Source organism: Rhinolophus sinicus, linkage group LG07 (genome assembly GCF_036562045.2).
Source record: "Rhinolophus sinicus isolate RSC01 linkage group LG07, ASM3656204v1, whole genome shotgun sequence".
Classification (NCBI taxonomy): Eukaryota; Metazoa; Chordata; class Mammalia; order Chiroptera; family Rhinolophidae; genus Rhinolophus; species Rhinolophus sinicus.
In genome coordinates this window covers 12,955,978-12,983,372 of record NC_133757.1, presented here as the reverse complement: position 1 = coordinate 12,983,372, position 27,395 = coordinate 12,955,978, and the positions used below count along the sequence as shown (strand labels likewise).

General features: G+C 36.4%; 1 protein-coding gene across 1 annotated transcript in view; it reads left to right on the top strand.

The window, feature by feature from the left end:
• Positions 1–18,344, top strand: part of TRUB1 (TruB pseudouridine synthase family member 1) — a 32,220-nt gene extending 13,876 nt beyond the window's left edge. Inside the window, exons 4-8 of the mRNA XM_019725235.2 lie at positions 5,015–5,096; positions 13,666–13,738; positions 15,027–15,166; positions 17,202–17,258; positions 18,013–18,344. Coding sequence (XP_019580794.2) covers positions 5,015–5,096; positions 13,666–13,738; positions 15,027–15,166; positions 17,202–17,258; positions 18,013–18,272 — 612 coding nt within the window. The 3' untranslated portion in view covers positions 18,273–18,344. The remainder of the gene's footprint in view (positions 1–5,014; positions 5,097–13,665; positions 13,739–15,026; positions 15,167–17,201; positions 17,259–18,012) is intronic.
• The last annotated feature ends 9,051 nt before the right edge of the window (positions 18,345–27,395 follow it).

Sequence of the window (27,395 nt, the reverse complement as noted above, 5' to 3'; positions counted from 1 at the left end):
GTGTGTCGGGTGGAGTTACCTCAAGAGTAAACATATTTAGTCCTCGGATGGCAGCTGTCCGATGTGCATGTCACAGTCCACACCTCCCTCATCCTCCCGTCCCAATTAGAGACCCTGCTAATTGAGCCAAGAAACATGCTCAGAAGCCTGTTCATCGTAATGTACTTCATACAACCACCGTCAATTAGTGGGTGGGGTGCTGACCCTTTCAGTAAAATCTTCAGACCATGAGGTTAGTTTGCTTCCGTTTTGAAGACCAGACATTATTCAGACCCCGCCACTCCTTTTTCGCATTCTTTCCCTTTCAGATGAGAGTAAGATTTAAGAGGAGAGTCTTTCCTGGTCTTCTTCGTTAGCTTTGTCTCCATCTTATGGAAAGCTTTGCTCTGCCAATGAGCATGTTGCTTCTTTCATTTTTTCCCTCTTCATTCCCTTCTGGGATTACGTGTATAATGTGTATAACAAGCAGCTAGGTTTCTGTATAACAAGCAGCGCTTTTATACAGAAGTTGCTCGGTAAGTGTTGTTATTACTATTCCTAAGTGTCTCACCAATCCCCAAATCTCTCTCGCTTGAGTTCTAGGCCTGTTGGATCTCTAACGTCATGTTCCACAGACACCTGACATTTATTTTCTCCAAGCAGGTTCTGTTGGAAATCTTGAATACAGCTAATTTCATTCCTTTCATTCCTTTTTGTGATTTCTGGTGGCCTGAGCAAAGCATGGCACGCAACAGAAAAAGGAAGCATGCCAGCTCTTTAAGGGAGTGACAGTTTCTCTGGGCATTAAAGTCAGAAAGAAATTTCTCACAGTCAGGACTATTGAATGACAGATAGGTGATGGTACTCAAAAATGGTTTTATAACACATGTAGATGTACAGAACTATAGCAAGTGAAATGATTCTGAGACAAGTTAGGCCAGTGGGTCCCTCTGACCTAACTTGATCTAAGTATGGAACGTAGGTTACCTGGGAAAAGGCAATGGATGCATAGCCAGGCCCTCTTCTATCTCCCCTAAACTATACTTTCTTTGAGCCAGTCATCGAGCAGAGCTGGATAGCAGATGTACTTTGAAGCAACAGACTTTGATGAGATTTTGAGTATTTATTAAGTTTCTATATTGCTTATTAAAGTTGGTTACCGTATGTGTGCTTTAGAAACCAGATGAGCAGATGGAAGGGCTGATGTTCTGTTATGAAATCAGTGATGCCATATAAAGACTCTAGCATTTTCCAGATACAAGGCTACTCCCTTATCTGTGTGGAGATACACCATAATAATACCTGTAAGTAAAGCCAACATTTGCTCAGAAAACAGCTTTGTGTGCCCTACAAGTGTTATCATTGGGGTGTACAAACTTTTCTACCCTGGATGTATTCAAAGGACAGTAATGTATCCCAAGAACACAGAAGCATTTTTAGGGTAACCAGTCAATGTCAACTCTAAAGTGTGACTTGAGTAATACTCCTGCGAAACCTAGCCAACTATCTACGATTTGAGCATTTCTAAGCCACTTTCTCCAGAGGTTAGTCCAATTTGTACCTTTTCTTTACACTTAATAATCTTAACATTTCATAAGTACTATATTGAAAATTTTGAAGAGCTTACACTTATGAACTGTACAAAGCTACTCCTTTTTAATGAAGACATTCAAAGCTACACGTTTTTGGTTTGGTGAGGCTTTTTTGTTTGTTTCTAAATGTTCTTCCTCATTCTAAATAATATTCCTTTGTCGGTTTGTGAAACTTTGAATCATAAGCTTTCAAAATCAAACTTCAGAAAAAGCCATTGCCTAGTGAAGGTAGAAATGGTTATGTACACTTTCTGTAATGCAAACATTTTCCTTTCTCCTAAAGAGTACAGAACCAATTTGCTTTTAAAGTTATCTAGTTACTGTCTGCTGTGGGGTTCAGGGAGCTTGAAGATGAGTGAAGTAGAGGGTAGAGTAACAGCAGAATCACTGAGAAACCAGGAATCCCAAAGAGCACACTGTTCGATGGAAACTTCTTTAAAAATTCTACAGGACTTCCATTTCTTGTAGTGGACTTATATTGCAATGAATACATTAATAGATATATACCATGGAGAATAAACAACTCTTAAAACCCTGTTTTTGTGTAGAATTTAGGCCAGTGAAAAGTATCTTAAACCCCATAAGATAAAAGGGTAGGATTGTATATACACATTCCCATGTCTCTTTTCTTCTATCCCATAACTTCTTGGTGGCGAGGCTTTGTTTCAGCTGCAGGCTTAACTGTCTGGGTGGGTTTTCCTAAGTAGTTTGTGGATCATTAAATAGAATTGAAAGATAATTATAGCTAGATTCCAAGACAAGGGAAAACTGGCAATCAACTATGATTTAGATCAATAGTTCATAGATTATGGACCCGAGACTCCTGAGGCTTTTTCAGCGTTTCTGTTGAAGGCAAAACTATTTTCATAGTGTTGCCTTTTTTTTACTTACAATCTTACAAGTACACAGTGGGGTTTTTCAGAGGTTACCTGATGAACAGTATTGTCATGGCTCTGATGGCTAAAGGAATGTATACATGTGTATTAGTGTTTTAAACGTTTTTCAGTTTTAGTTTCTAATACAGTAAATACTGACAGATAGAACCCATATGAAAAGAAATTGTGCCAGGGTTTCTTAATCATTTTCATGTATGTGTAGGGGTTCTGGAACCACAGTGTTTGTCAACTGCCGGTTTAGGTATTATTTCCCCTAAAAAGAATCCAGCATGTGGCCAGATTCGGTATAACTGCTGAACCTAGAATGGTTTGAAACTTGGCGGGTGCATCCTGGATGTCCAAAACTATGGTGAAATGCAAAGAATTGCACACATAGGAACTTCTCCAGCGTTGCTGATGGGACTTTTCCATCTAGCAAGAAACAGTAGAAGGACAATGCAAAATCCGAGGTAACAGTTTATAATTTGGGAAGATAAGGAAAGCAGTGAACATCTATAGGGAATTGTGTGCCAGGCAATATGGCATGAGCACGCAGTAGGATGAACTACTGGGAACAGAGGTTGTCTGTTGTCCCCATCACACCCTTCCCCTCTGCAGGCTGCTGTCATTGGTGCCTTAGCCTGTTCCACTGGGACCTAGAGGCAGGGCCCTCTGTAGTATATGTCTGTATCTCTCACAAGTACGTAGGAGAACTCTGTATATTCACATCCTTAAGAAACAGAATTGAATACGTGAGCATACTACTGAATGAGTGAATATCTGATGTTGATTTGATAGAGGCCTTCATTCTTTTTATGTAAGAAACTTGTGTTGAGCACCTACTCTTAGCTATGCTGTGGGCATGGGTGAGTGGCAGTTGGGGTGCATTAACTGCAGCTTTGAAAGGTGAACAAGTTTGAGCCTTAGAGAAGAGAGGGAGCTGCAGGCCAGGGAAGTACGACGTGCCAAGGCCGAGGACGCCGTAGTTCAGAGACTAGAATGAGCATTCCTACTTGGGAAGCACTGTCAGGTTCCCGGTTAAAACCTGTTACGTAGCAGAACAGTGGAAACACACTGAAGACACAGCATACTGGATGATTGCGCTGTGTTTTTCTCATGCAACTGGACAGATGAAGATAAAAATCAGAAGATAAAAATCAGAAGATAAAAATCAGAGAGAGCATTTGTCCTCTTACTGTTCCATATGGGAACTCAGTGTAACCGGATGAGTCACTCTAACCATTGTTACTGTGACTCATTCTTTATCATTTTTTTAAAATAATAGTATTGTTTTCCATTGCTTACCAGGGCGAGGTACTGTGGCTCTAAACTTGACTTCTTTTCAGGAGGTACTGTTATTTCCCCATTTTAAGATAAAGGAAAGGAGGCTCCAGCAGGAAAGACTAAAACTTAAGTACTTTACCAGTTGTTGGGGAGTGAGGCTTCAAATGTTTGCGTGTGTGCTCTTGCCACTTACCTGCTGTACGTCTCAAGGTTGATTGTTCCAGAAGATAGAAGCAGGAGTGGGCATTGCAGGTGATGAGACCGAATGTTTAGTTACAAGAAACTAATTTTTGTCAATTTAATGAAAAATGTAAAGAAGTTCATTCAAATGCATTGGAACATTCCCTTTTATGTTGTATCTGTAAAAAAGAAAATTCTGAGCTATATAACAGAAGATGATTTCATCAAAGGGCACTGAGGCTGATATAAAATGTCTGTTTGCTTATGATAATTTGAAATTTTAATATTTTTTCATTTTTGTCTCCCGTCCCTTTACTAGCATAATAAGCTTGTCATTAATAAACTCTTATTTGAGCTTCCTCTTTTAAAAATGGCTCACAATACTACATATTCTTTTCAGTGGGAATTATATTCCTTGCATTTTTCTCACTATTTCATGTGATACTGCAAACAAAATTTGAATTTGACCATATGAGAGGAGTATACAGAAGTAGCACAGCGTGCCCCGAGATGAGAAGTAAAACACGCCTCAGTTAACTCGGAATGCTCTACTTCTTCACATGTGGATAATGGTCGGTTCTTATAAGCGACTTACTTCCTTTCAGAGAGTTACGTAGTTAGCGTTTGTTTAAGTGCATAATCAAGTCACAAAGAATACTCTTGAGTATTTCTTATAAAAAAGAGTAAAAGGATTTATTTTAAAATTAATGTTAACTGTACGTGTGGTAAAATTGTTGAATCTTGTGATGGCCATGTAGAGGTATATTGTACCATTCTCTTTACTCATAAACATGTTTAATAATTTTCTTTCAAAATCAAAACTGGTCTTAGAAATTGGTTTGCAATTACAATATGCTTATAAGCTGTAATTATCAATAAAGTCAGACTTGACTTTGTCATATTGGATGGTGTGGGAAGTTTATGAATGTTCTTCAATTTAAACACGTGCTTCCCACATATTAAAAACTAGCAAAACACTTGCAGTCTATTATTTTTGTCTTTATTTTGTATCGAGTTGGTAGTATTAGTAAAATTCTGTGTGAACTTGCTAACAGTTTTCTCTGCCTTATGGCCTATACTTCTCCCTTGCTTCTCTTCCTCTAGAGGTACATTGCCATTGGAGAGCTGGGGAAAGCCACTGACACGCTAGATTCTACAGGGAGAATAACAGAAGAAAAACCTTACGGTATGACGTTCATCTCATACACTCCTCTTTTTTAGCATTTAGAGAAAGTTTCTGTGAATCCAGAATTTTAAAATGAATCTCTTACTTGGTGTGACCAGTGATTTTAGTTCTGTTACATTTCTTTACATTAATAAGATTGGAAGTGGTTTATCACGTTGTTATTTCTTTAGTATTAGTGTGTTAATGAAGATTTATTATAATTGCCTCTTTTCCTATGTCCAGTGTTTTTCAGAATTCTTCCAAATCCCTTTCCAAAAAACATTTGTAGCTAGGATTTAGGGCATTTTTCCTAGTAAAAAAGAAACAAAGCAGAGAGACTTGTTAGATTTTTACCTTTGTCTTGCTATCTTTTTGTTTGTTTATTTTACAATTATTTCTTCATTGTTGAAATAAATGTACCAGGTTCAGTGCTTTAAAGCTAATCATGTGTCTTTGCTTTTGGAGTATGTAAAGATACGACAAAGGGAAAGCTATTTGTCTGGAAGTAAGGCAGAACTCACTGGGCCCACCTCAATTTTTCTACTATTCCTTTCTTCACTACTTTAAGAAAGGATAGATAAATGAAATGGTTTCCTAGCAACTCTCACAGTGCTCATGCTATTTATAATGCCGCAGTCGCATTTTTGTACAGTCAGTTCACCTATACTATGATGTCATGAATTGTGAATTATTTGTAGGCTTTCGGGGTTGGTTTTTTGCCTGTTTAATGTTACCTCTTCTTAATTTAGTGGTAGGCAATCCAGCATCTGGCTCTCCTGTGGTTTTGGATTGAGTGTCCTCACTGTATATTTCATATTGCCCCAGGACTGAGATCCGCTTTTTTTCCTTGTTCATAGTAGCTTCACGTGACCTGTTAATATTTATTTATATGTAGCTAGTCTCTTGCTTGATTAATTTAGCAATATAATCCACACACACAAAAAGAATTCCTGATTGATTTTGAATCTTTTTAAGACTAGGTGTTGAATTATCCTTGAAATTATGATTATTAGGAAGTAATAGCAGACGCTCACTTAAGGAAAACCCAACCAGGATCTTCAACCAGAAGGTTTTTAAGATTAAAGAGGCACTGGGCAAACGGAAGTGTATGTCAATACACATATAATGAGAAGAATGGTGAAGAAGTAAAGTTGGTGAGACTTGCTGATCGGTGGGGTGGTGCGGAGGAGGAGGTTGTCAACCGTGCCCTAGGTTTGGGGGTTTTAAAACTGGTTACGTGGTGGTACAGTTCATTGAGTTGGGGGTGCTGGACGAGGAGCAGGGGGATGAAAATGCTTAAACATGCCCTTCCTCCCCTTAAGCATTTTGGAATTTTAAAAAACTGCTCTGTACTGTGTAATTTGTAACATTGTTTATCTTAAAGAAAGCTTCATTTGTTAAAAATCATTTCATTACGATGTTGAAATAAATCATGGAGAAACTAACTTGATTTAGACCCTAAAAAGGAGAGCTCCCTGCAGTTGATTAATTAGTATTTGTAGCCCCAGAAAATGAGAGCGCAGAGAATTTTGCTGATTGACATGATTTTTCCGTGTGATTTCAGTGAGTCAGGAAATGTTTATTATCTGTTCAAGCTGCTCTGGCAGGTACAAGGGGAATATAAATAAGTATACATCCTCGCCTGTGTCCCTAAGGAACTTCTGTCTAATGGAGAACGAGGTAGGGCCTCGGTGCTCAACACTCTGAGACCTGATACCGAGACCTAAAACCACTATTTTGTAAAGCCTTCCTCACTGTCCTGAAATTAAATTCAGACATACTCTAATTTACCTACACATTTAAAAATATATATAATGCAGTAAATGGAACATAATGAAGAAATAAAAGTAATTTCTAATAAAAGGGTACATTGATATGTAAATGCACAGGTATTACTACACTCAAAGTCTTAATGAAGTAGTCAGGTGTTTACCCTTATACATAAATCATTGTCAATGCACAAGCCCAGATACAGACTGATACAGGTGTGTGGTGTTGATGACAGTACTGGCAAACCTAGTAGATGAAAAACAGTACAAAATACACTGCGTTTCAATAGAAAATGGAGTTGGGTTCTAGCCACAGGTGATTCTAAACAAACTTTTCACCCATGTAAATATCCGGCAGACATCCAAAAGTCAGGTAGTACACAGGACAATTCACTGTGCTACAGCATCTTGCGAATTGTCGGATACCTAGCATCCCTGGTCCTCATCTATTAAGTGTTGCTAACGTTGCCACTCCACCCAATCACTGTAACAATAAAAAATGCAGTTCTTAATTGACCTGTTGGGAACGACTGACATATGGATAAAGTAACTGAGGCAATATGCAGTAAATGGCAAATGAATGCACTTAGGTCATTTTTGTCCTGTCGAGACAAATACTATTTTCAGCCATTTTTTCAGATAGCTGAAAGTTAGCTCAGAGGAGTAAGAAGACAAGTGTCTGGCTCAGTAGACTCAAAATTCAAATCCTATTAATAGGGCCCTTTGCCTTATTCTCTTTCATAACACCTTCTGTTACTCCTAAGTGGCGTTTTTTCACCCTTTCTGAATGTGTATTTGCACGTTAATTCCCAAGCTGTGAGGCTGACACCATGTCTCTTTGGGTCCTCACTGTACTGTTGGTGTCTAGAACAGTGTGTGGCATGTAGAATAAAACATTTAGTATATGAGTAAGTAAGACGGGTGGTAGAGGCACTCACAAAGAACGTGACTGCCAGTTACATCACAGGAAAAGCAAAGCATCTTTCTACCTTCTGCTGTTGTTTTCTCGTCCACATCTAGGTAGTAAGTCTCAAGTACAATTGCTAGTGTCTCTAAGGACATGTCTTCATTGCGCCCATCGGTTCTCCACGGAGCTCAGGACACTAGGGCCATGGCTTCCCAGGCTGTCTTAGATGTGGGCCGAGTTTCTGTGAAGGCCTGACTAACTGCTCCTGAGATGGGACTGGATTTTCCTCTCTTGTGGCTTTTTTATTGGTATCTCATGCTAATCCTCTGTTCGAAACACAACCCCATCCCGTAGTCCCAAGACATGGTGTTCCCAAGGTCTTCTCCAGTGAGGTAGCGAATGTCGATGGGAGCGGCTGCTCTTGGGCTATGGTTTGGCTGCCCACTCTTCCTGGACGAAGCTGAAGAATTGACTTGGGTGTCAAATTGTGATTTCAATAAATAGGGTACACTGTACTAGAGCTAGTATGTTGTCTGGTATCAATCCTCTTATGGTGCCTTTTCTTTGTATTTAAGCCTTTGTATTATAAAGTATTACACAAATAAAGAAAAGTGAAGAAATCAAAGATTCCCAGAAACCCTTCTCATGCCCCATTCCAGTCACAACTCCAAAGATTACTGTGCAAACTTCCAGCACTATGGTGATAGTTCTAAAACAATAGTAGAGTTTTGCCCATTTTTGCACTTGATACAAATGGAGTTAAACAATATGTATTCGTGTCTGGATCCTTCCACTGACTGTATTTTTGAGATTCATCTATTTTGTTACATGTATCAGTATTCTGGACTTTTTTAAATTGCTGTGTATTATGTGTGTACACACACGTATGTGTACACACACACACACTCACACACACACACACTCACTCTTCTGTTGATGTAGTTGGGGTTGACGGAGTTGGGGTTGACCCCTGTTTGGCCTTTATGAACAAAGCTGCTATGTGTATTTTGTACATGTCTTTTGGTAGTTATGTGAACTCATCTCTCTTGGGTATAGTATACCCAAATGGAATTGCTGGGTCATCGGGTAAAGTGTGTATTTTACTGTATTAGGAATGATCAGTTTTCAAAGTGTTTGTATAACTTTGCATTTCCACCAGCAATAAATAAGTTCCATTTGCCTCACATCCTTGGCAACACGTGGTATTGACAGTGTTTTTAATTTTGGCCATTCTGTGTAGTGATACCTCATTGTAGTTTTAATTTAATTACTAATGAGATTCAGCACTTTATTACGTGTTTTTTGGCTCCTTAGTCATCTTCTTTTGTGTATTTCCCAGGTCTCTTGCCCAGTTTTTGGTCTTTGATTTTTTTCTTTCCCTATTGAGTTGTCTTTTTAAAAAAGAATTTTTGATTTAAGATCTTTATATACTTTGGATATGTGCTCTTCTTTTGGTTATGTTCATTGTGGGTATCTTCTCTCACTTTGTGGCTTGTCTTTACGGCTCTTCAGTGTGTCTTTTGGAAAACAGAAGTTCTTAGTTTTAATTTAATCCAATTTATCAAGTCTTTTTCCTTTATGGTTAGTCCTTTTGGTGCCCTGTTTAAAATAACCTTTCCTACCCCAAAAGCATGAAGATATTTTTTTATTTTCTAGAAGCTTTATTGCTTTGCCTTTCACGTTACATCTACAGTCCACCTTTTTTTTTTTTTTTTTCTTTTTTTTTTCATATGTGGATATCCAGTTAGCCCAGCACGTTTCCTCACCTCCATGGTCACAAATCGAGCACCATATAGGCATTTGTTTGTTTGAAATCTTTTGTTACATTGGTCTGTGTGTCTATCCTCATGCTAATACCAAACTATCTTTATTGCTATAGTTTTAGAATAAGTCTTGATCTGTGAAAGAGCAAGTTTTCCTATCTTATTTCTTACAGATTTTTTTCTGTAGGTATTTTTTGTAGCTTTCTTATCAAAGTAAGGAAGTTGTGTTCTATACCTAATTTGCTGTGTTTTTTTAAATCATGAGCAGACATTGACTTTTATCAAATATTTATTCTATGTCTATTGATTTTTGTCCTTATTCAAATATGAAACTAACTTTCCATTTCTGGAATAAACCGAAATTGATTATGGTATGTTATCCTTTCTATAAATTGTTGGATTTAGTGTAGGAGTTTTGCATCCTCATCTATAAGTGTGATTGCCCTGTATTTTTCATTTCTCCTGATGTCCTTGACTGGCTCTGATATCAAAGTTATGCTGACCCCCTAAAGTGGGTGGGAGAGTAGTCTGTTTTTTTCTATTCTTTGGAAGAATTAGTGTCTGGTGGGCATTATTTCTTTTCCTACTGTTTGGTAGAATTTACTGGTAGACATTTGGAGTTTTCTGAGTTAGGAGGGTTTTCAAACGTGGATTGGATTTCTTTACTGCAGAACTTAATATTTTTTTATTTCTTATGTCATGATAAATAATTTTCCCCTACGAATTTGTTCATTTCATCTAAATTTTCAAAGTTGCTAGTATCAAGTTGTTCATTATATTCTTTCATGACCTTTTTATTTTGAAGTAGTAATACCAGACTTAGAGAAAAGTTGCAAAAATAGAGCCATATTTTTTTGTAGTTTTCAATGTATAGAACTTTCACTTTTTTCACAGTAATCAGATCTTTCACTTATTTTTGATGCTTATAATAGCATCACTTTGATGCTATTATGAATTGGATTAAAAATTTTTTCAATTTCTGATAGTTCATTGCTAGTACATAGAAATGGAGTTGATTTTTGTATACTGGTCTTATGTCTTTCAACGTTGCCAAACTCATTAATTCTAGTCGCTTTTGTGTAGATTTCTTGTTAGGGTGGGTCTCAAGTAGATTGTTTTCCAGGTCTAGATTAGCCCTATGCTTAAGACATGGCTTTCCTGGAATCTCTGTCGAATGTCTTGGGCATTCAACAGTTTCTTCATTCCAGATGGTTGGAATTCAAACATCTTTCAGCCTTGTAAGAGCTTTGGTAGCAGTTCTTTGGTTAATTTTGTGGCAACTCACTGTACGTACGTGAAGCTTGGAATGTAGCTGAAGTCTGCAGTGGACACCTATAGACTTCTTTCTGTGTAGTTCTCTCAAATTCCAGCTGCTGCTGCTTCCCCAGAGTCTGATTTCTGTTCAGTGAGATCACAGTGCTTTGGAATTCCCTTCACTGCACCCCAGGTTCAGAAAGTACCTCCAAGCGAAAGCAAGGGATTGTGGGCCTTGCCTTGTTTCTTTCGCTTCTGTCAGGGATCACAGTGCTTGCTGTCTGTTGTCTAATGTTAAAAAACAGTTGTTTATTACATTTTTTCCAGTTAAACAGCTGCTTATGGTGGCAGAGCTTGTCCAGTAACAGTTTCCCTGTCATGGCTGAATATTGTTTTTAACTCCATTGGATTGTTTTTACTTCATAGTTCAGTTAAGTACCAACTATCATGTTGTCAGTTTCCTGGAAGAGTCAATAAATTTTAAGCAAATAATAATGTGTAACATGATCTTGTTAATTTTATGAGAATAACTTTAAAAAAATTAATTTCAAATGAATGCTGTCTCATTGTTGATTTATTAGTTTGGTAAACAAAGAATAACTACCCAAATCCTATGGCACTTATATCCATCTTCTTTTACCAAATGTAATTCTTACGGCTAGTTATGGGATATACTTGCTTTGGAAATTTTAGTCCCCATTTCTTTTTAAATCCTATGCAAGTAGAGTCTTTATTCTTATAGACAATTATTATTATTTGGATTGGACTAACATCATGTCTTAGATATAGCCAGTGTGCTTCACTGCATGTTCATGTAGTGAATATAACATTTATTATATTCACTTTTTATTCTAAAATACGGTGTTCACTTTTATTATAAAATAACTTGCTGCATAGGCTTTCTGTCTAATGATTCAAACATCAGGTGAAAGATTGGCCTGCATCACTTCTAATGTCCTTTAGTCCTTGAGATCTTTTATTCCTCAGCAAATTAAATTCAGCAAGAATGTCTTGAGTGCCATCGTAACTGTGTACATTATATAAGGAGAAAAACTGTCTTTGCTTTTAAGGAACTTAGAATTTCATTGGTGAGATAATACCTGTATATAATCATAGGTAACAGTTAAAAACTGTATGATTAATTACAGAATGAACAGCACAAAGCATAAATGCCTGAGATGTTAAGTCAGAGAAAGAGACAGCGTGGCAGACATAGAATGAGAAAGAGCATGTCTTGTCATCTTGTGTGGGGGAATCTCAGTGAAAGAGAGCCATCGAAGCAGGACAAAGGAGTATACATTGGCAGGAATGTCAGTAAAGAGACCAACCTAACAGTAGAAAGCTGTTTGGTCTTATTTTTAAAATGCGTGGCTAAGTTATGAGCTGTTGCAATTTTATCCACAATGGTATTTCTTCTAGCACTTGTCAGTATGGTGGTAGAATTGGTTGTCTAGATTTGTCAGTTTTGCATAACTAAGGTGCTACCAGTAATTATGTTTTAATGTTGCAGTAGAGTAACATTTTTATGGAAAAATCTTCATCTGTATCATGAGCTACATCTGTTTGAAAAACAGTATGAACAGAATAGCCATCTGAGATCTGTCTTTTGGGAGCTGCTAGGTGTTGGAGAAATTCTTTTCAGTTCTATAGTTCTTCTCTGTTTGAGTCTGGTAGATTCTGGTCTTTTGTTCATGTTTAGCTTGTAAGGATCAAAGTCACAGTGAGGTTAAGACTGTCTTGCTGTGTTGGTATTGAAACCTGGGCACAGTATTCCATGCTGTCTTTTAATTTTTCTTCTGGTGATAGAACAGGAATTCAAAGCACATTAATTAGTTTTTATTAATATTGTTCAAATGAAATCAAATGTAATATGTTTATACTAGAATAAAAAGTTTAAATTTCCTACAAATTTCCTACTGTGACCTAAACAAGTTATAGAATATGTCTATAATCTAGTTTATTATTGAATATGAAATATGTATAAAGAGTCATCTGTAAGTATAAAAATCCCAAATGTTTAATTTCAGTGTTATAATTTTCTTTTGTTAAAATTATAGAACTGTACATTAATATTACATCATTTTTTTGAAAGAGTGTCAAACAAAAGCTGAAAACATGACCAAGTAACAGATATTAAAAGTTGTGTTTATGTTTTCATTCAAATTTTCTAAAATCATTTTTAAAAATGCTTAGTAATCATGCTAAAATCCTTGCTATATATATTTTCTTTTTGCACCGGCTTATTTTTGAGGCAAAAGTCAGACTACTGACAGAGTGTTCATTTAAAAGAACAGAGAAATTTCAAGAGCAGTGGAGGGAGGGAAGGAGACACATAAATACAACTTTACTTGGGGATAAAATTGAATGTGGCTGTGTAAAATTTATGCCATGCCATAGAACAGTTTTGAAACCTATCGGGTAAAATTTTAAATGTGCTTAATATTTGATAATCTTCAATATTGCATTATATACAATATTTGATGCCTGGAGAAACTTAGAAAAGAACTTATGGTTTTTTTTCTACTTTCTGATCACCTCATTTTTGATCACTGCAGGACCATTTCTACAGCTAATGCAACTTTTTTCTCAGTTCTTCTAAAGGCCATAGTAAGAACTCACTGGATATAAGATGATTGAATCACTTTTATTGGAGAAAAAATTGAAGCAAAGGAATTTAGTCTTAATATTAAACTATATAAGACTTTCTCCTCCTTTTATCTCACTAATGCATATTTTATTCATTTCAACAAGATAGAATTTGGTGTATAAAACATACACTATAGTATATGTTTTGTTGGAAAAAAAATTTTAATGAATTTTCAGAGCTTTCAGTGCTGTGAAAATAGCACATGTATTTCTATGATTATTTTAGTGTCACTTTTTTCCACTTTTGGCAGATAAAATAACACAAGAAGATATTGAAGGCATTTTACAGAAATTTACTGGGAATATAATGCAGGTACCTCCCCTGTAAGTTCAACTACTGAATTTGAATAAATGTGTAATTCTATTTTCCAATGACTCACATCACTTGAATGAAAAATAACAAAAACGGTCTTCTTTTTGTGTTGTGGTGAGACAGGTTTGAAATCTGACATAGCAAATGGTCACGTAAAGGTGAACCTGATTTGGACAGGATGCAGCACTTCTCACGTTTTCTAAGAGGTAGTGGGATGTGGTCTCCTCTGTCCTTGGATATTGCCACAGCCTGACGTCTATGCTATTCTAGTGTTTATCAGTTTTTCTGATTCCGTCTACAAGACATCAGGGCAGTTCTGGAGCACAGAGATGTCACTTTTCCCAGAATTGCCATGAAGGGACCCGTCCAGTCTAGTACGAGTGTCAGAATTGTAATTCAGAGTCTAGTTAGCACTTCCTTTCAGTGTTGGGACCATTCCTTTTGGGCCCAGAATCTTACGCTTCCCAATTCTCTGCAACAGATGAGAGTTATAACTTATTAAAAGTATGAGAATATTGGTTTACCACATAACCACATTTTTTTGTGCACATTACTATTTCAAGCAAATTGCTTTTTTTTTTTTTAAATGGCTGAATGGCTATTAGATCTGTCAGGATAAGTTACTGGCAATTCTTTTAGAATTTCTTTTGTAATAAAGAATTTTTTTTTTCAACACTGAAATAGCTATGGGGAAATGTTTCTTCATAATTTTGCCTCAAATGTAAAGATTTAAAAGTTTTAGCAGGATACAAATAAACATTACTTTGGATCATTATTATTAAAATAAACATATTCATATTTATTTATAAGAACTGTTTTAGAATCTTCTTCTCTGTGATTATTCCAGAGATTTTGTGACCTAATACAATTTTGTCACACAAAGCTAAGATCTGTTAAGTCCATTATTTGCTCATTTGGTTTTTAGAAACATTTTGGTAACTTTTCATATCAAAATGAATATTATTGGAATGGAAATTGTTTCAGGGAAATGTAGCTGAGATGACTGAGCCCCTACTCCAGCATGAGGACTTGTGAAGATGTGAAGAGGCCGTCTCCAGGAAGGTGGCTAAGAAGAAAATAAGATTATCGGGGCCAGATTGAGCTATAGTACATTAGTCTCAAAGATATTTAGGAAAGCTATTCCTGACGCAATTGTGGAGTGGAATAAAAGGGAAAAAAAACTAGTTCATTTTTCAGAAGAATTTTCCATTTAAAGGGCTGCTAGTTATCCTTTCCACACTATAATCTGGAATTCTTCTCCCTCATTCTTTCTTAATTCTTCTCTCCCTCTTTTGTAAGCTATTCTGCATTAAAGAAAGATGGACAGAGACTTTCAACTTTGATGAAGAGAGGTGAAGTAGTAGAAGCAAAGCCTGCCAGGCCAGTTACTGTGTACAGTCTCTCCCTTCAAAAATTCCAGCCACCATTTTTCACATTAGGTAAGCTGGAGAAATTTGAAATCATTTGTATTTACAGGTACCTTTATTTTGTATTTGGCTACTTTTGTGTGATTTTAATGGTCCCTAGGATATTGGAGAGTTTTAAAAATTTGAATTTAAGGAAGGTTCAGATTTGTTAATACCTTTTTGATAACACATTTAATGAGAATACCTACACGTGTAGGTTCAGAAATGCCTTCCTAAGTAGGCTGAGTGTTTCTATACATTGTATTATATTATCTTATGATAAACTTGTAACATAACTTAGATCTCTACAGAGAAAGAGTAGGTAAGAAGTATACATTTTCAGAATTTTACATTTTGTTTCTTGTTGTCTTGTGGATACTAGTCCCCCCATTTTGGCTACATCTGGTAGTTTACATTCAGTTTTAAAATTCATATTAATTTGTTCTTTTAAAACAAAGCATTTTTATTTTTTAGACAAGAGATCTAAGAGTGGAGTGATTATTTTTTCCTGCCTTCTTTGTTATCTGCAAATTATTGCTAAAGATCATGAAAATCTGGAAATAATACATACACAAGGCAGAAATATATTCTTGGACATGGTAAATTTTAATGCAGGTTATCAATTTGAATTTATAATCCATATTTGAACTAAATTTAAAAAAACAAAATGTTTGCTTTGATTGTTTGGAAATTTTATGATCTCCTAGTTGCGGAAAGTAGTAGCTGACACCCTGAACATATAACAGCTGTATGTAGTTCGTCTGAATTCTTAGGCTCCCTTAAATTGACCCTACTCTTAATTTCCCATGCATACTAAATAGGATTCCTTTTAGAAGTAATTTCTCAAAACCTTTTTTCCTAAACTTTGTTGCTTTGGCATATTATCTATTGTGTATTAAGTCCCTATAAAATGCGTTTTTGGTACAATTGAAAAAAAAAGTCACTCCTTTCCTTTAGTTTTCTGATTCTAAAATGTTTGACAAATAGTGAGAAAAACATACCGGAAGATATTTTGTTCCATTCCATGAAAATGCAGCAGCTGAGTTGGCATAGTAGGTAATATCCATGAAAGTAAGAAAAACTCAAATTTTTCCAATTGCATTTAAGCTGTGAATACGTTATTTTGTTTACTGGAGCTTATGATAGGCCAAGAGAGTTGTCTTTTCACCAGAGTGAAATACAGGGCAAGAATGTTAGCACACCTGCGTTTGGTCCTAGTGCTCATGTTTTTATCTCAGCTGTGGCCCCCACTCTTGAGCTAATGGGAAGAGAAAAAGAAGGAAAATCCCCAGTAGCCAGTTTTGATTGATTCCCTCAAATGGCTTTATTTGTATGATAAGACTAGAAACAGCTGGAATGTAGTCTTTTTGTGTGGAAACTCAGGATGTTGTGGATGCATAAAAATAATCCACATCCCTGCTCTTAACCAATAAACTTGTGTTAAGAAGATGTTTAGATATGCGTTCAGTTTGGGGACATTGTGTAATTTCAGTTATTTTATGATTTCTTTAGGAATTTTTCCGAGGGAACATTCAAGTATTCTGAGCTCTCCGTGTGGTCTATTACCCCAAACATAATTCCTGTTCCTAAAAGGGGGTTTTTGTTTGTTCCTTGTATTCGTTGAGTGTAAAGATCTGAAAACATTTTTCAAATTACAGCTCATGATAGCAAAGCTGAGATGTTTCACCATTTAAAAACATCTTAAATGAACAAGGCATAGAAATCGGGAAATATTTTTTTAAATCTATAGCTCATGATAGCAAAGCTGAGATTTCTAACTATTTAAAACCTATTAAATGAACAAGGCTGAAGTATTAAAGTGGTGTGACTTGCCGGTTAATTTAAAATGTGTTCATGAGTTTCTGCTGTTTGCTTTCTCCACACTCTGACTTTTCAATCTCACAAACACATATGCTGCTGGATGAATAATTTATGTTTTAGCATATAAATATTTTATCACTCGGTTGTTTGCATAGTGCATTTTTACATTTGTTTAGAGGCATCATTTCTATGTAAAGTGGATTTCATAGGAGGTTAGCAATTTACCATGTCACTGTTAACATTCCAGATGTTGAATGTGGAGGAGGTTTTTATATCAGAAGCTTGGTCAGTGACATTGGCAAAGGTAAGCATAAAGATGAATTATGAATTATCATTTAGAGAGTAATATTCCTTTTTGATGGGAAGAGGGAGTTTTCTATTTGTCATTTCTCCGAGTCCTGGCCTTAGGAACTGTACTCTTGCCTCCTTCAGCTTCAGAAGCATTATAGGTTTATGGCATATAATTACCAGCATCAGCAGCTTCAGTGAAATGTTTGAAATGGGAGAGAAGAGAAAGGCACAGAAAATGAAGATGGGAATAATGAATGTAAGGACCAATATTTTCTCAAGTACAAAATATTTTCACCCAAAGTAGGGATAAGAAAAAAGATTCATCCTTCTAAAAATTACTTTCATTAATGCAAGTCAAATTTTTGAAAAACTAGAAGCCATACCATATAGTGTTACAAACAGCCAGAAAGTTGCAGTTCTGTCTCTGCCATTTGCTGGCAGTTGTGACACTGGACAGGTCATATTACGTCATCTGTGAAGTGAAAGTAATAGTTACATCATGGGGTTGCTTCATGGGTTAAATAAGGAAAATGTGTGCAAGTTCCGTATAGCCTTTGAAGCAGTATCTAAGGTGAGTTATTAAGTATCTTGCTACTTAATCATTTCTTAATCTCAAAGCTCTTGGTTCTTATATTGGATTATTAGAGTTTTACATTTGGAATGATTTTGAGAGGTTTAATCTAGTTCTTCTGTCATTTGAAAAATTAGACTGAGAAATACTGCATCATTTATCTTGTGGACGTTCTTTTCACCTCTCGTTGCTGTAGAACTCTCTTCCTGTGCCAATGTGCTTGAGCTGACTCGAACCAAACAGGGACCATTTACACTAGAAGAGCATGCCCTTCCCGAAGACAAATGGACAATTGATGACATTGCACAGTCTCTTGAGCATTGCTCATCTCTTCTCCCAGCAGAGTTGGCACTTAAAAAATCAAAACCCGAGGAGTCTCATGAACAAGTTTTGAGCTGTGAATATATAACTCTAAATGAGACAAAGAGAGAAGATGATGTAATTAAGTCATGTTAAGATTGGCTTGGGTCATTATTTTTTGGTTGACATTTGAATCCTGTGTGCAGAACGACAAGCTCCGTGCAAAAGGCAAACAACTCTTCCTTTTTTTTTTTGGCATGAAGAAAAAGGTCCACCATTTCCAGTTTCTTTAGTGTACAGTTTACCTGCTATCCATTATACACAGCCTTGCAGTTGTTCAATTCTTTGCCATACTATGGAATGTTCTTTTCGGATGGTATTATATTGTTAGATTGGATTCAGGAAAAGCAACTTTCTGATTTTGATCTTGCTTCAAAGTCTTTTCCTGTGAAAAAGCTGAACACTTTTTCTAATCAAAGAAAAAAGAAATACGAGCTACATGTTTCTTTGGTGTCACAAAGGTGAATGTAAGTTAGTGTTACTTTGACTTTATTTTGGCTTCCTGGTCTCTCTATTGTATTGAAATTCTCTCTGTTTGAAAAGGCCATTATTTAACTTTCTTATGTTTATGATTATTAAGCACATTCTTTGACAAGAGTGCATTTATTTGGTAATAGCTGTGTTTGTTTAGATCTCGGATACTAATAAACTTTTATAATAAATATTTGTAATTGAACCAAATTATTGCTGCTACCACTAAAGGGATGTAAATGGAAGACTAAATTTTAAATTCATCTCCACTCTCCCATTAGCGCAAAGGACAGTCCAATGGCTTATATTTTGGCAGTTATAAGATTTTTTCCCTGATATTTTCAACACAGTCGACCACCCTGTACCAAATTACTATATAACATAATTTTTCAAAAGTAAGCTAAAGAATGTATCTTTAATTAAAAATTCCTTTTTTTCTATAGTATTTATACCTTTTTATAGCGCATTAATCCCAATGACATTGTTTTTTTAGTTTGCTCTTTCAAATGCTATTTATAGCTGCCCTGCATTTCCAGCTAATTTCTTCTGCTCTAAATATTTAAAAACAGTTGCTCTCAAACGTTTTCATTCAAACAGCCTACTGAAAGTTTCCTATCCCTCTTTAACATAACTTTGAAAGTATAATCACATTACAAAATAGTAAGTTTCATATATAATGAGTGCTTCATATTTTTGTTTTGGGAAACTAATATGTTAGGCTGCTTCTATGTATTGAAATGGTATAGGTGAGGGTATGTCTTCATGCATTGCCAGCTAAGGTCCAAACAGAGGAATATTTAGGTTTTAGAAAACAACTGGGGCATTTTTGGTCTATTTCTCAACTTAAAAATTGACATGTATAATTTACTAATGGGGAAGAGAAGAGATTATTTGAAAAGACAAGTGACTTTTTAAAACGGTAACCAATCTTTTTCTTTCATATTGAAAACATGGAAGAAAATTTTGCCAAATGGAAAAATTACCCATAAACCTTACCATCCTGATCCAGTGACTTCAGAATTTTAATTTTATGTTACTATTTTTTCTTCTTTTGTCCACATGATTGCAGTCTTAAGACACCTATACTTTTCAGTGGACTATGTTTTCATTTCATATTATCCGATGTAGTTAGTTTTGATCATGATTTTAATATTACTTCATATTCAGTTTATCTAAACTGTTTCCTTATTGCTGAACAATTATTTCCAATTTTATTAGGATAAACTCCTGCGACTGGGATTATTAAGTGGAGTAATATGAACAATTTTATAGTTCTTAATATGTTTGCCTTATTGCTTTCCTAAAGAATTGTACCATTTTACAGTGTCACCATTTGAGTATTATCAGTTCACTAAGTTTACAGCTTTGAGTTGGGGTTTTATAGTTGTTGCTAATTTAATAAGTATAAGGGACTTCAGAACTGCTCTGTTAATAATTTGCTTTTGTGTAACTTTTCTGTATACTTTATTTATATAAATAAATGTCTTAATGGTTTCTTTATACATTTGTATGAGTTATTAATGCAGTAAATACTTGGTAGAAGTATTTTCATGGCCTTTTTTTTTTTTTTAGTTTCATTTTTGCTAACTAAATAACTAATTTTAATAATTATTCACCTTTTATAGTTGTCAGATTTATGAGTATGAATAAATTTTTTTAACTTTAAAATATTAACTCTCATCAGCAGCTGAAACTGATCAATATGCTCTTAAAATTTCAAGACTCATCCAAAAACAAATTAGTTTTCTTCCCAGAGTCTAATTGAAGTACTGTTTTTTTATTTTCATTTTAATCAAAATATTAAAGAAATATTTGTGCCTTATGTACTTCTAGGCCTAGAAACTAGGAAGTGGACTCCTTAGTGTTTGGGGCTCCCAAAATTTCATTCTAGGCCTTTAAGAATTCATTACAATATCAATTGTTTTCATTTTAACCTACTTTTTATGATGACTGCCTCTTCCTTCGGTACTATGTCAAAAGTGAAACAATTCACGTTTCCTCTGAGTTTATTTTACCTCGCAATCTCAACTCTCTGATGGGTTTAAGAAGTTATCCAGCTTTTTCTTGCTATTAATATGGGATTGAGATTCTCTTCAAGCTTTCTGCATCCTAAGTAGAAGCATCACCTTAAATAATGCTTTAATATTTTTTTCCTAGCATTAGTAGTTGTGAGGGTTTTGAGGTTATTTTGTCCACTGCTTTTGCTAGAAATGGAACTCTTTGTAACCAGAGTAGTTAGATAACCTTAACTGACTTGTGACACCATAACATTGTAGCTAATTTTATATCCTTAGAAAATAATCTCTTGATCCATTGACTAATGGCAAAGCATTTAACACATTAGTATTCATCTATTCAGGGTGCTTTGATTATTTTGACTTTTAATTCTTCCATTGTAACTAAGAAAATTAGGGCACAGAAAAGTAACTTTTCCCAACTTCAAATTAATGCATTAGTAAGGACACCTCTTAGAGGTCAGATATCTTAAGTCATTAATAATCTTTTGGTTCACATGTTGGCTATATGATCTAATGGTGGTGACGAGGTGATTTTATCCCATATAATTTAAATGTGTCAACTGTCAAAGATTCATGAGCGCCTTCATGTGGGGAAACAATGTATAGCATTACAAAAGAAGTCATGAAGACATCCTCCAGGCCTTTAAGCTTTCACTTACTTCAGATGGGAACTCAAGAAATGTACATATAAAAAGATAAGTAGTGGTGCAAGATAATACCTGAGTAGCAGTGAGTGGTGTTGCCAAAAAGTGCTAGTGTTGTTTAGTGGAGCAGTAATTAATTTCTGCAAACATCTTCAGCTCCGACTGAGGACAGAAGAGGGACAACATGGTGATCAGGATAGCTGAGGATAGCTGCACGGATGAGGAGAGCCTTGAACAACAGGTAACATTCCAAGAGGTAAGAGGAAGGAGAGCAGTTTGGGGGGTGGGAGAATAGTTCTAGCACAGATGGCAGTGTCTAGGGCATATGCAGTCAGGACAGAGAGGCACGGTCTGGATGGAGAGTAACAGTCATAGCAGTACGCAGTTGGGAGGGCAGACTGGCGTTAGTTACATCGTTTGGAGCCTTGAAAGCCAGAATTAAGTAAGGCTTTAGAGGAGGGACTGTTCTTACGGAAGCCTTCCTTTTAGGAGATTAATCTGGCAGTGTTGTATGTGGCAAGAACTGGAGAGGCAGAAAGAAGGGGCAGAGAAGCCAGTCGGAATTGGGTCTGGTGCAGTCATCGGGGATTGAGGTATTAAAAACTCCGAACTAGAGTGTTATCAGATAATGGATGTTTGAATGGACAGTTGATGGTGTTCAGGGATTTATTAGACAACTGATGGCCAGGAAATTGGAGGAAGAAATGATTAGCAACAGTGGGTCAATAGTTTTTCTTTAAGGGAAGAAATCTGAATCTGGGTATAAGAGTAGCACGTTCTCCGGAGTTACCTATGATAGCAGTGACCACCATGCTTATTCCTCTTAACAGCCACGAGTTCCTCCGTGACCAAACAGTGAGCCTCCAAGAACCATGCCTTTTCACCTCTCTCCAAAGTGCCTGGCGTATAGTAGGTTTGCTGAATTTAATCTATAGTTAGGGGTTCCCAATTATTATTTGAAATACTAAATCATGCCTATGATTGAAAGCATGGCCTTAGAATTGCAGGTTTTCCAGTTTCTGCTTCTCATCAGCTATTAACTTTAGGCAACTTAATTAACTGTTCTGAGCCCTAGTTTCCTCATTTGTAAAATGGGGAATTTAATAGTGTCTCCATAAAATGATGAAGTCTAAATTAGGTCATCTGAGTAAAGTGTTTAGCATGATTCCTAGAACTTAGTAAACAGAAGCAAATGCCACATGCCTGATTCATATATAAGAGAAGAATACATCTGAAAGTCTGATGGTTTATGGAATCAGTGTATATGTTTCAAAAATGCTTTATTAGAAATTGTTGTGGTAGGAAGAATTGAGCTGAAACAAAGAATTTCCTGACAGCAAAGATTATCAAATGGTGTAATAGGATATGGATTACACATTGAAAACAAATCTTTAGAGAACGTAGATGTTCACCTTTTGTATATTAAATGTCACACACACACATACACCCTTAAAGTTAGTAAGCCCCTCTCATTGACATCATCTCACTTGATCTTCCAACAGTCCCGTGGAGGAGGAAGGATCAGTCTATATCTGTTATTTTGCAGAAGAGCTTGAATGGCGCTGAGTACTAGGTGACTTGCCAAGAGTCACGTAGCCCAAATGGCAGAGTTGGATCTCTGATTCCAAAAGGCTGTTTATATCACATCTGGAGGAAAATGATCTGAAGCACAGATGTTTAGTGGGAGAAATGAAACACATGCTGTAATGCCAAAAAATAAATGGAAATAAAAGCAGAAAACAAGACATTTGTTCCTGTTATAATAGGACAGAAAATAAGACTCGTGTGGTTTGGGATTGAGCATTCAGAGAAGAGATGGGGAGTGGTTCAATTTGGGTGAGACTACTCTTGGAACACTGCATCTGGTTCTGGCTTCTCATTACTGAGCTTATGGAAACCAGCTGGATGAGTTTCAAAGAAAAGCTCCAAAATGATTAAAGGGCTGATGGCATTGATTAATAAGGAAAGACTGAAATAATTAAATATGTATAGCTCAGCTAAGTAAAGACTAAGGAAAAACAAGCTAAATGTATACAAATATTTGAAATGTGTAAACATTAAAAAGGGAGATTAATTATTTAGCATGACACATGGGGGTATGCCGTGTAGTAATAGGATGGAAATTTAAGCTGAGTGTAAAGAAAATGTTCCTAATAATCTATTAAGGCTATAGATTATTAGGCATAGCTTTTCCCTAGAAGCAGTAGAAATCTCAAGCCTTAGGGCTTCTAAAACTTCCCTGGGAACTAGGTATTAGATGATGTTAGAGAATTAATATTAATTTGTTCAGGTGTGATAATAGTATTGTGGTTATATACGAAAATGTCATTTTTTTAAGAGTTACCATGAAACATCGGGGGAGAACAACATGATGTAAGAGATTTGCTTAAAAATACTACAGCAGGGAAAGGAGGCAGGAAGGAAGAAACTGAAGGAGGGAAAGAAAGAGAAAAAGGGAAGGAAGGAGGTGGGGAGAAAAAAAATGAAGGAAAAGGATAAATGAAGCAAGTGGGGCACAATGTTGGTTATGCTGAATCTGAAAGAAGGTAATATGTGAGTTCATTTCACTCTTTGCTTTTATGTACGTTTGAAAACTTTCATGTAAAAAAATTCTATTTTCCTGAACAAAGCTCAGTAGTGTATTAATCCCTGGCCTCCCTGAAGAGAAGAGCATGACTGCCACACAGGCAGACGTCTGGCTGACTCGGGCCCACGATGGCAGAGATAAATGTCTCAGTTTACTGCCTTGCTCTGACCATGTAGATCGGGCTGGGCTGAAGGACTCTTTCTAAAACTGTAGATAGAAATTCAAGAAAATTCTTAGAATCATGGGCCTGTAGTGGTAGCTTTAGAAGGTAGTATTTCAGAGGAGAAAGCAGAGAACAGGGTTGCTGAACCATTAACAACTGACTTCTCCTGCTGACCTGTGCCTTGTTCCTGGAAAACACTGGCCATTGAGCAGAGGTCTAGGGGCCTTCAGAATGGCCAAGGCCTATTCTGTTGAATGAAGACACAGTTTCCCTTAGGAGCTTAAAAAGCAAGAAGAGGGGGCAATTTATAAAGTAAAGTGAAATATTTCAAACATCTATGAAGCTGAAGTTTAAAAAAAAAAAAAAGATTTTTTAAAACCACTTTCTCTCTTTTAACCTCTCATCTTGCAGGTGAATGTTTAGGGCAAGAGATTTAGGGAACATACACCCTAAGTCTGCTGCTTTGTTTGTTAGAGGAATATGAATATTTTATCTGAATGTCACTGATGGCAATCAAGCATGAACGCAGGCCCAGTAACTGAGGAGCTGTCATGTCTGAATTTCTCCAGGATGCACAACGAGGTCAGCAAATGGCAGTTAGAGGGAGGCCGATGCCAGCTCGGTACAAGGAAGGAACCTGGAACAACTGGAGCTGTCTGAAAATGAAGCAGACGCCGAGTGGTGGACAAGTTTGGCTGAGTCTACCTCATGACCAGACATCCTTTCTCCAGCCCAGGGTCACTGTCAGCTTGGGCCCTTATCACCTCTTACCTGAGCTCTTGCAGTAGCTATAATTAGGCTTCCACACGTCCAGTCTCTTCTCTGTCATCATCCTGCACCTCGATTCTGAAGTGGCTGTTCTGAACGAGCTGATCACGTCATTCCTCTGTTGACATTCTTAGCCTCTACAGAATAAAGTATGACAGGGCCCGTTTCTTCTTTGGGGCCATAGCCCTGGAGCGTCGCACCTTGCCTCGCATATAGACAGTTTCCAATGACGATGTGATTGAATGCATGACATCTCCATGCCTCCCATTGTCCTAGTTGCCTCTCTGTGCCTCTGCACTTACTTTACCTCTACCCAGAAGGGGGCTTTTTTCCCTTGTCCACTCAGCAATTTTTCAAGACTAAGAGTTTATAGCAATGTAGTCTTTTCTGATGGCCTGGCCAGAGTTCATTAATCCTCATCTCAGTCGCCATGCACCTCATACAAAAACGTTCATTACATGCTTAGCACCCCATTTTAATCATACATTCATTTGTCTTCCTCACTTTACTTGAGAGCAAAAACTACGTTTTCATCTTTATTTCCCCAGTGCCTGGCACATTCTAGATACTCAGTATCATCACCTTGGAAGTCCTGATGCTCTAAGAATGGGAAGATCAGCACTGAACAAGTTTAAGTGAGTGAAGAAAGATGGCCATTCATTTAGCACATATTTATTGACTGTTTAAAGAAGACTGCCTGGCTGGCCTGCTTTCCTGCCTGTAGTTCAAGGAGAGCATAGTTCACAGAGTCAGAGATGTAGCTGATCTCTGAGTTAACCTTTAGCCTATCAGTGGTCCTTGAATGGGGAAACGTTTCCCTGTTGCTGTGTTTTGGGCACAGGAAGATGAGTAATGCAATGATGATGCATGCTAGAAATATTTATTCCTCTACCTAACCTGCCTCTCAACTTGAAGAATCTGTGAAAGAAACAAGATGATATACAACTTATCCTAATTTGTGGTAGCGTTGTTGTATGTTTGTTTCCTTTTTAAGGAGGAGGTAGAATTGGATTGTTTGGTTTCTTCTTCAATAAGAAGCATCTTAATATAACTAGTCTGGACATCTGTCCCATTTTCAAAAATTACAAGTTTTGATCATTGCTAAATTGTACAGATCCCAGTCTGTCTGCTCTGCATACATTTGCATTCATAAAAGCAGAAACAGACTAAAAGTCTTTCTAATGCAATCCCCTAAATGCATGAAGCGTTAGATTGCTTTCCCCCATTGGTTCATGCATTGCTACGGGCTTAAAAGAATCATTGGTTTGAATTATTTAATGTGTACAGCAGGTTGAGTTTTTTTTTTTTTTAAAGAACCTTTGGGGATAACACTAGATTTTTTTAAAAGTTAAATCTCATTTTTCTTTGAAAATAAGAAGTTAAAGCTGTATTCACATGAGCTCCCAAAGTGCCAGGTTTCCATTGTGTTTTTAAATCATCTAGAAAATGTTTGATTCTAATGAAACGTTACTGCTTAAAATTGGGCTGCAATTGCTGGCCTGAAAATATAGTTATAACTACTCATTCTAATGTTTTTGTTTTTGTTTTTGTTTTGGAGCTGATACCAATGAAATAAAAAAAAGAGAGAGAGATCCTGTCTATAATAAAAAACCATACTGGATTTTTGTCGTCTTTTAAATTAAAGCTGGTTTTGACTTAAATTCAGTAAGCACAGTTCTAGACTTTAAATGTTGACCATTTTCACTGTGTAATTTAAATTTTAGTTCCTATTGTGTTTTTGATGGCTTACTCTCGCCGTGGAAAGGCAGTTATGTCGTGTTGGCACAATTTGTGATGGTAACATCTGGGAAAATGGATTTATTTTAGTTTGCTATGTTCAGAAAGCTTGCCAAAAATAAAGACTTGTTTGTGATGTCTAGTGTGTCTTCCTATAACAAAGCAGAACCTTATTCATTTGTCAGGATACTGCACAAATAAAATGTAAGTCCCACCCACATAAGGCAGTCATGTGATGTAAAAAGTTTAGGTGGCGGGATTAATAGGGTGACTGTAATTTATCATCTAGACCCAGATGCTTTTGAGAGTAAAAGAGGAATGCTAAAATGATTGAGACCTTAATTGATCAACAACAGGTACTGTGTTTCCCTGAAAATAAGACCTAGCTGAACCATCAGCTCTAATGCGTCTTTTGGAGCAAAAATTAATATAAGACCCGGTCCTATATTATGGTATATATTATATAAGACCCTGTCTTAAAGTAAAATAAGACAGGATCTTATATTAATTTTTGCTCCAAAAGACGCATTAGAGCCGATGGTCTGGCTAGGTCTTATTTTCGGGGAAACACTGTATAAACTGGGACCATCCAGGACAAACCAGATGACCACTGTCACCCTAACCAGGAAGCTTGTCACTACTATTTTTTTTGTTCTTGCTGTTGTTTTATCTACTGGTTTTATTAACTGGCCACAGGCCACCTAGGTGAGGTGACAGAGGTAGTTTCATTCCTTTAATAGTTAGTTTTAAAACTATGATTACTATAACCTAGCTGAGTACCAGCTGTGTAACTAACATACTCCTTTCCATAGTGTTCTGTGCTTTCAGGGT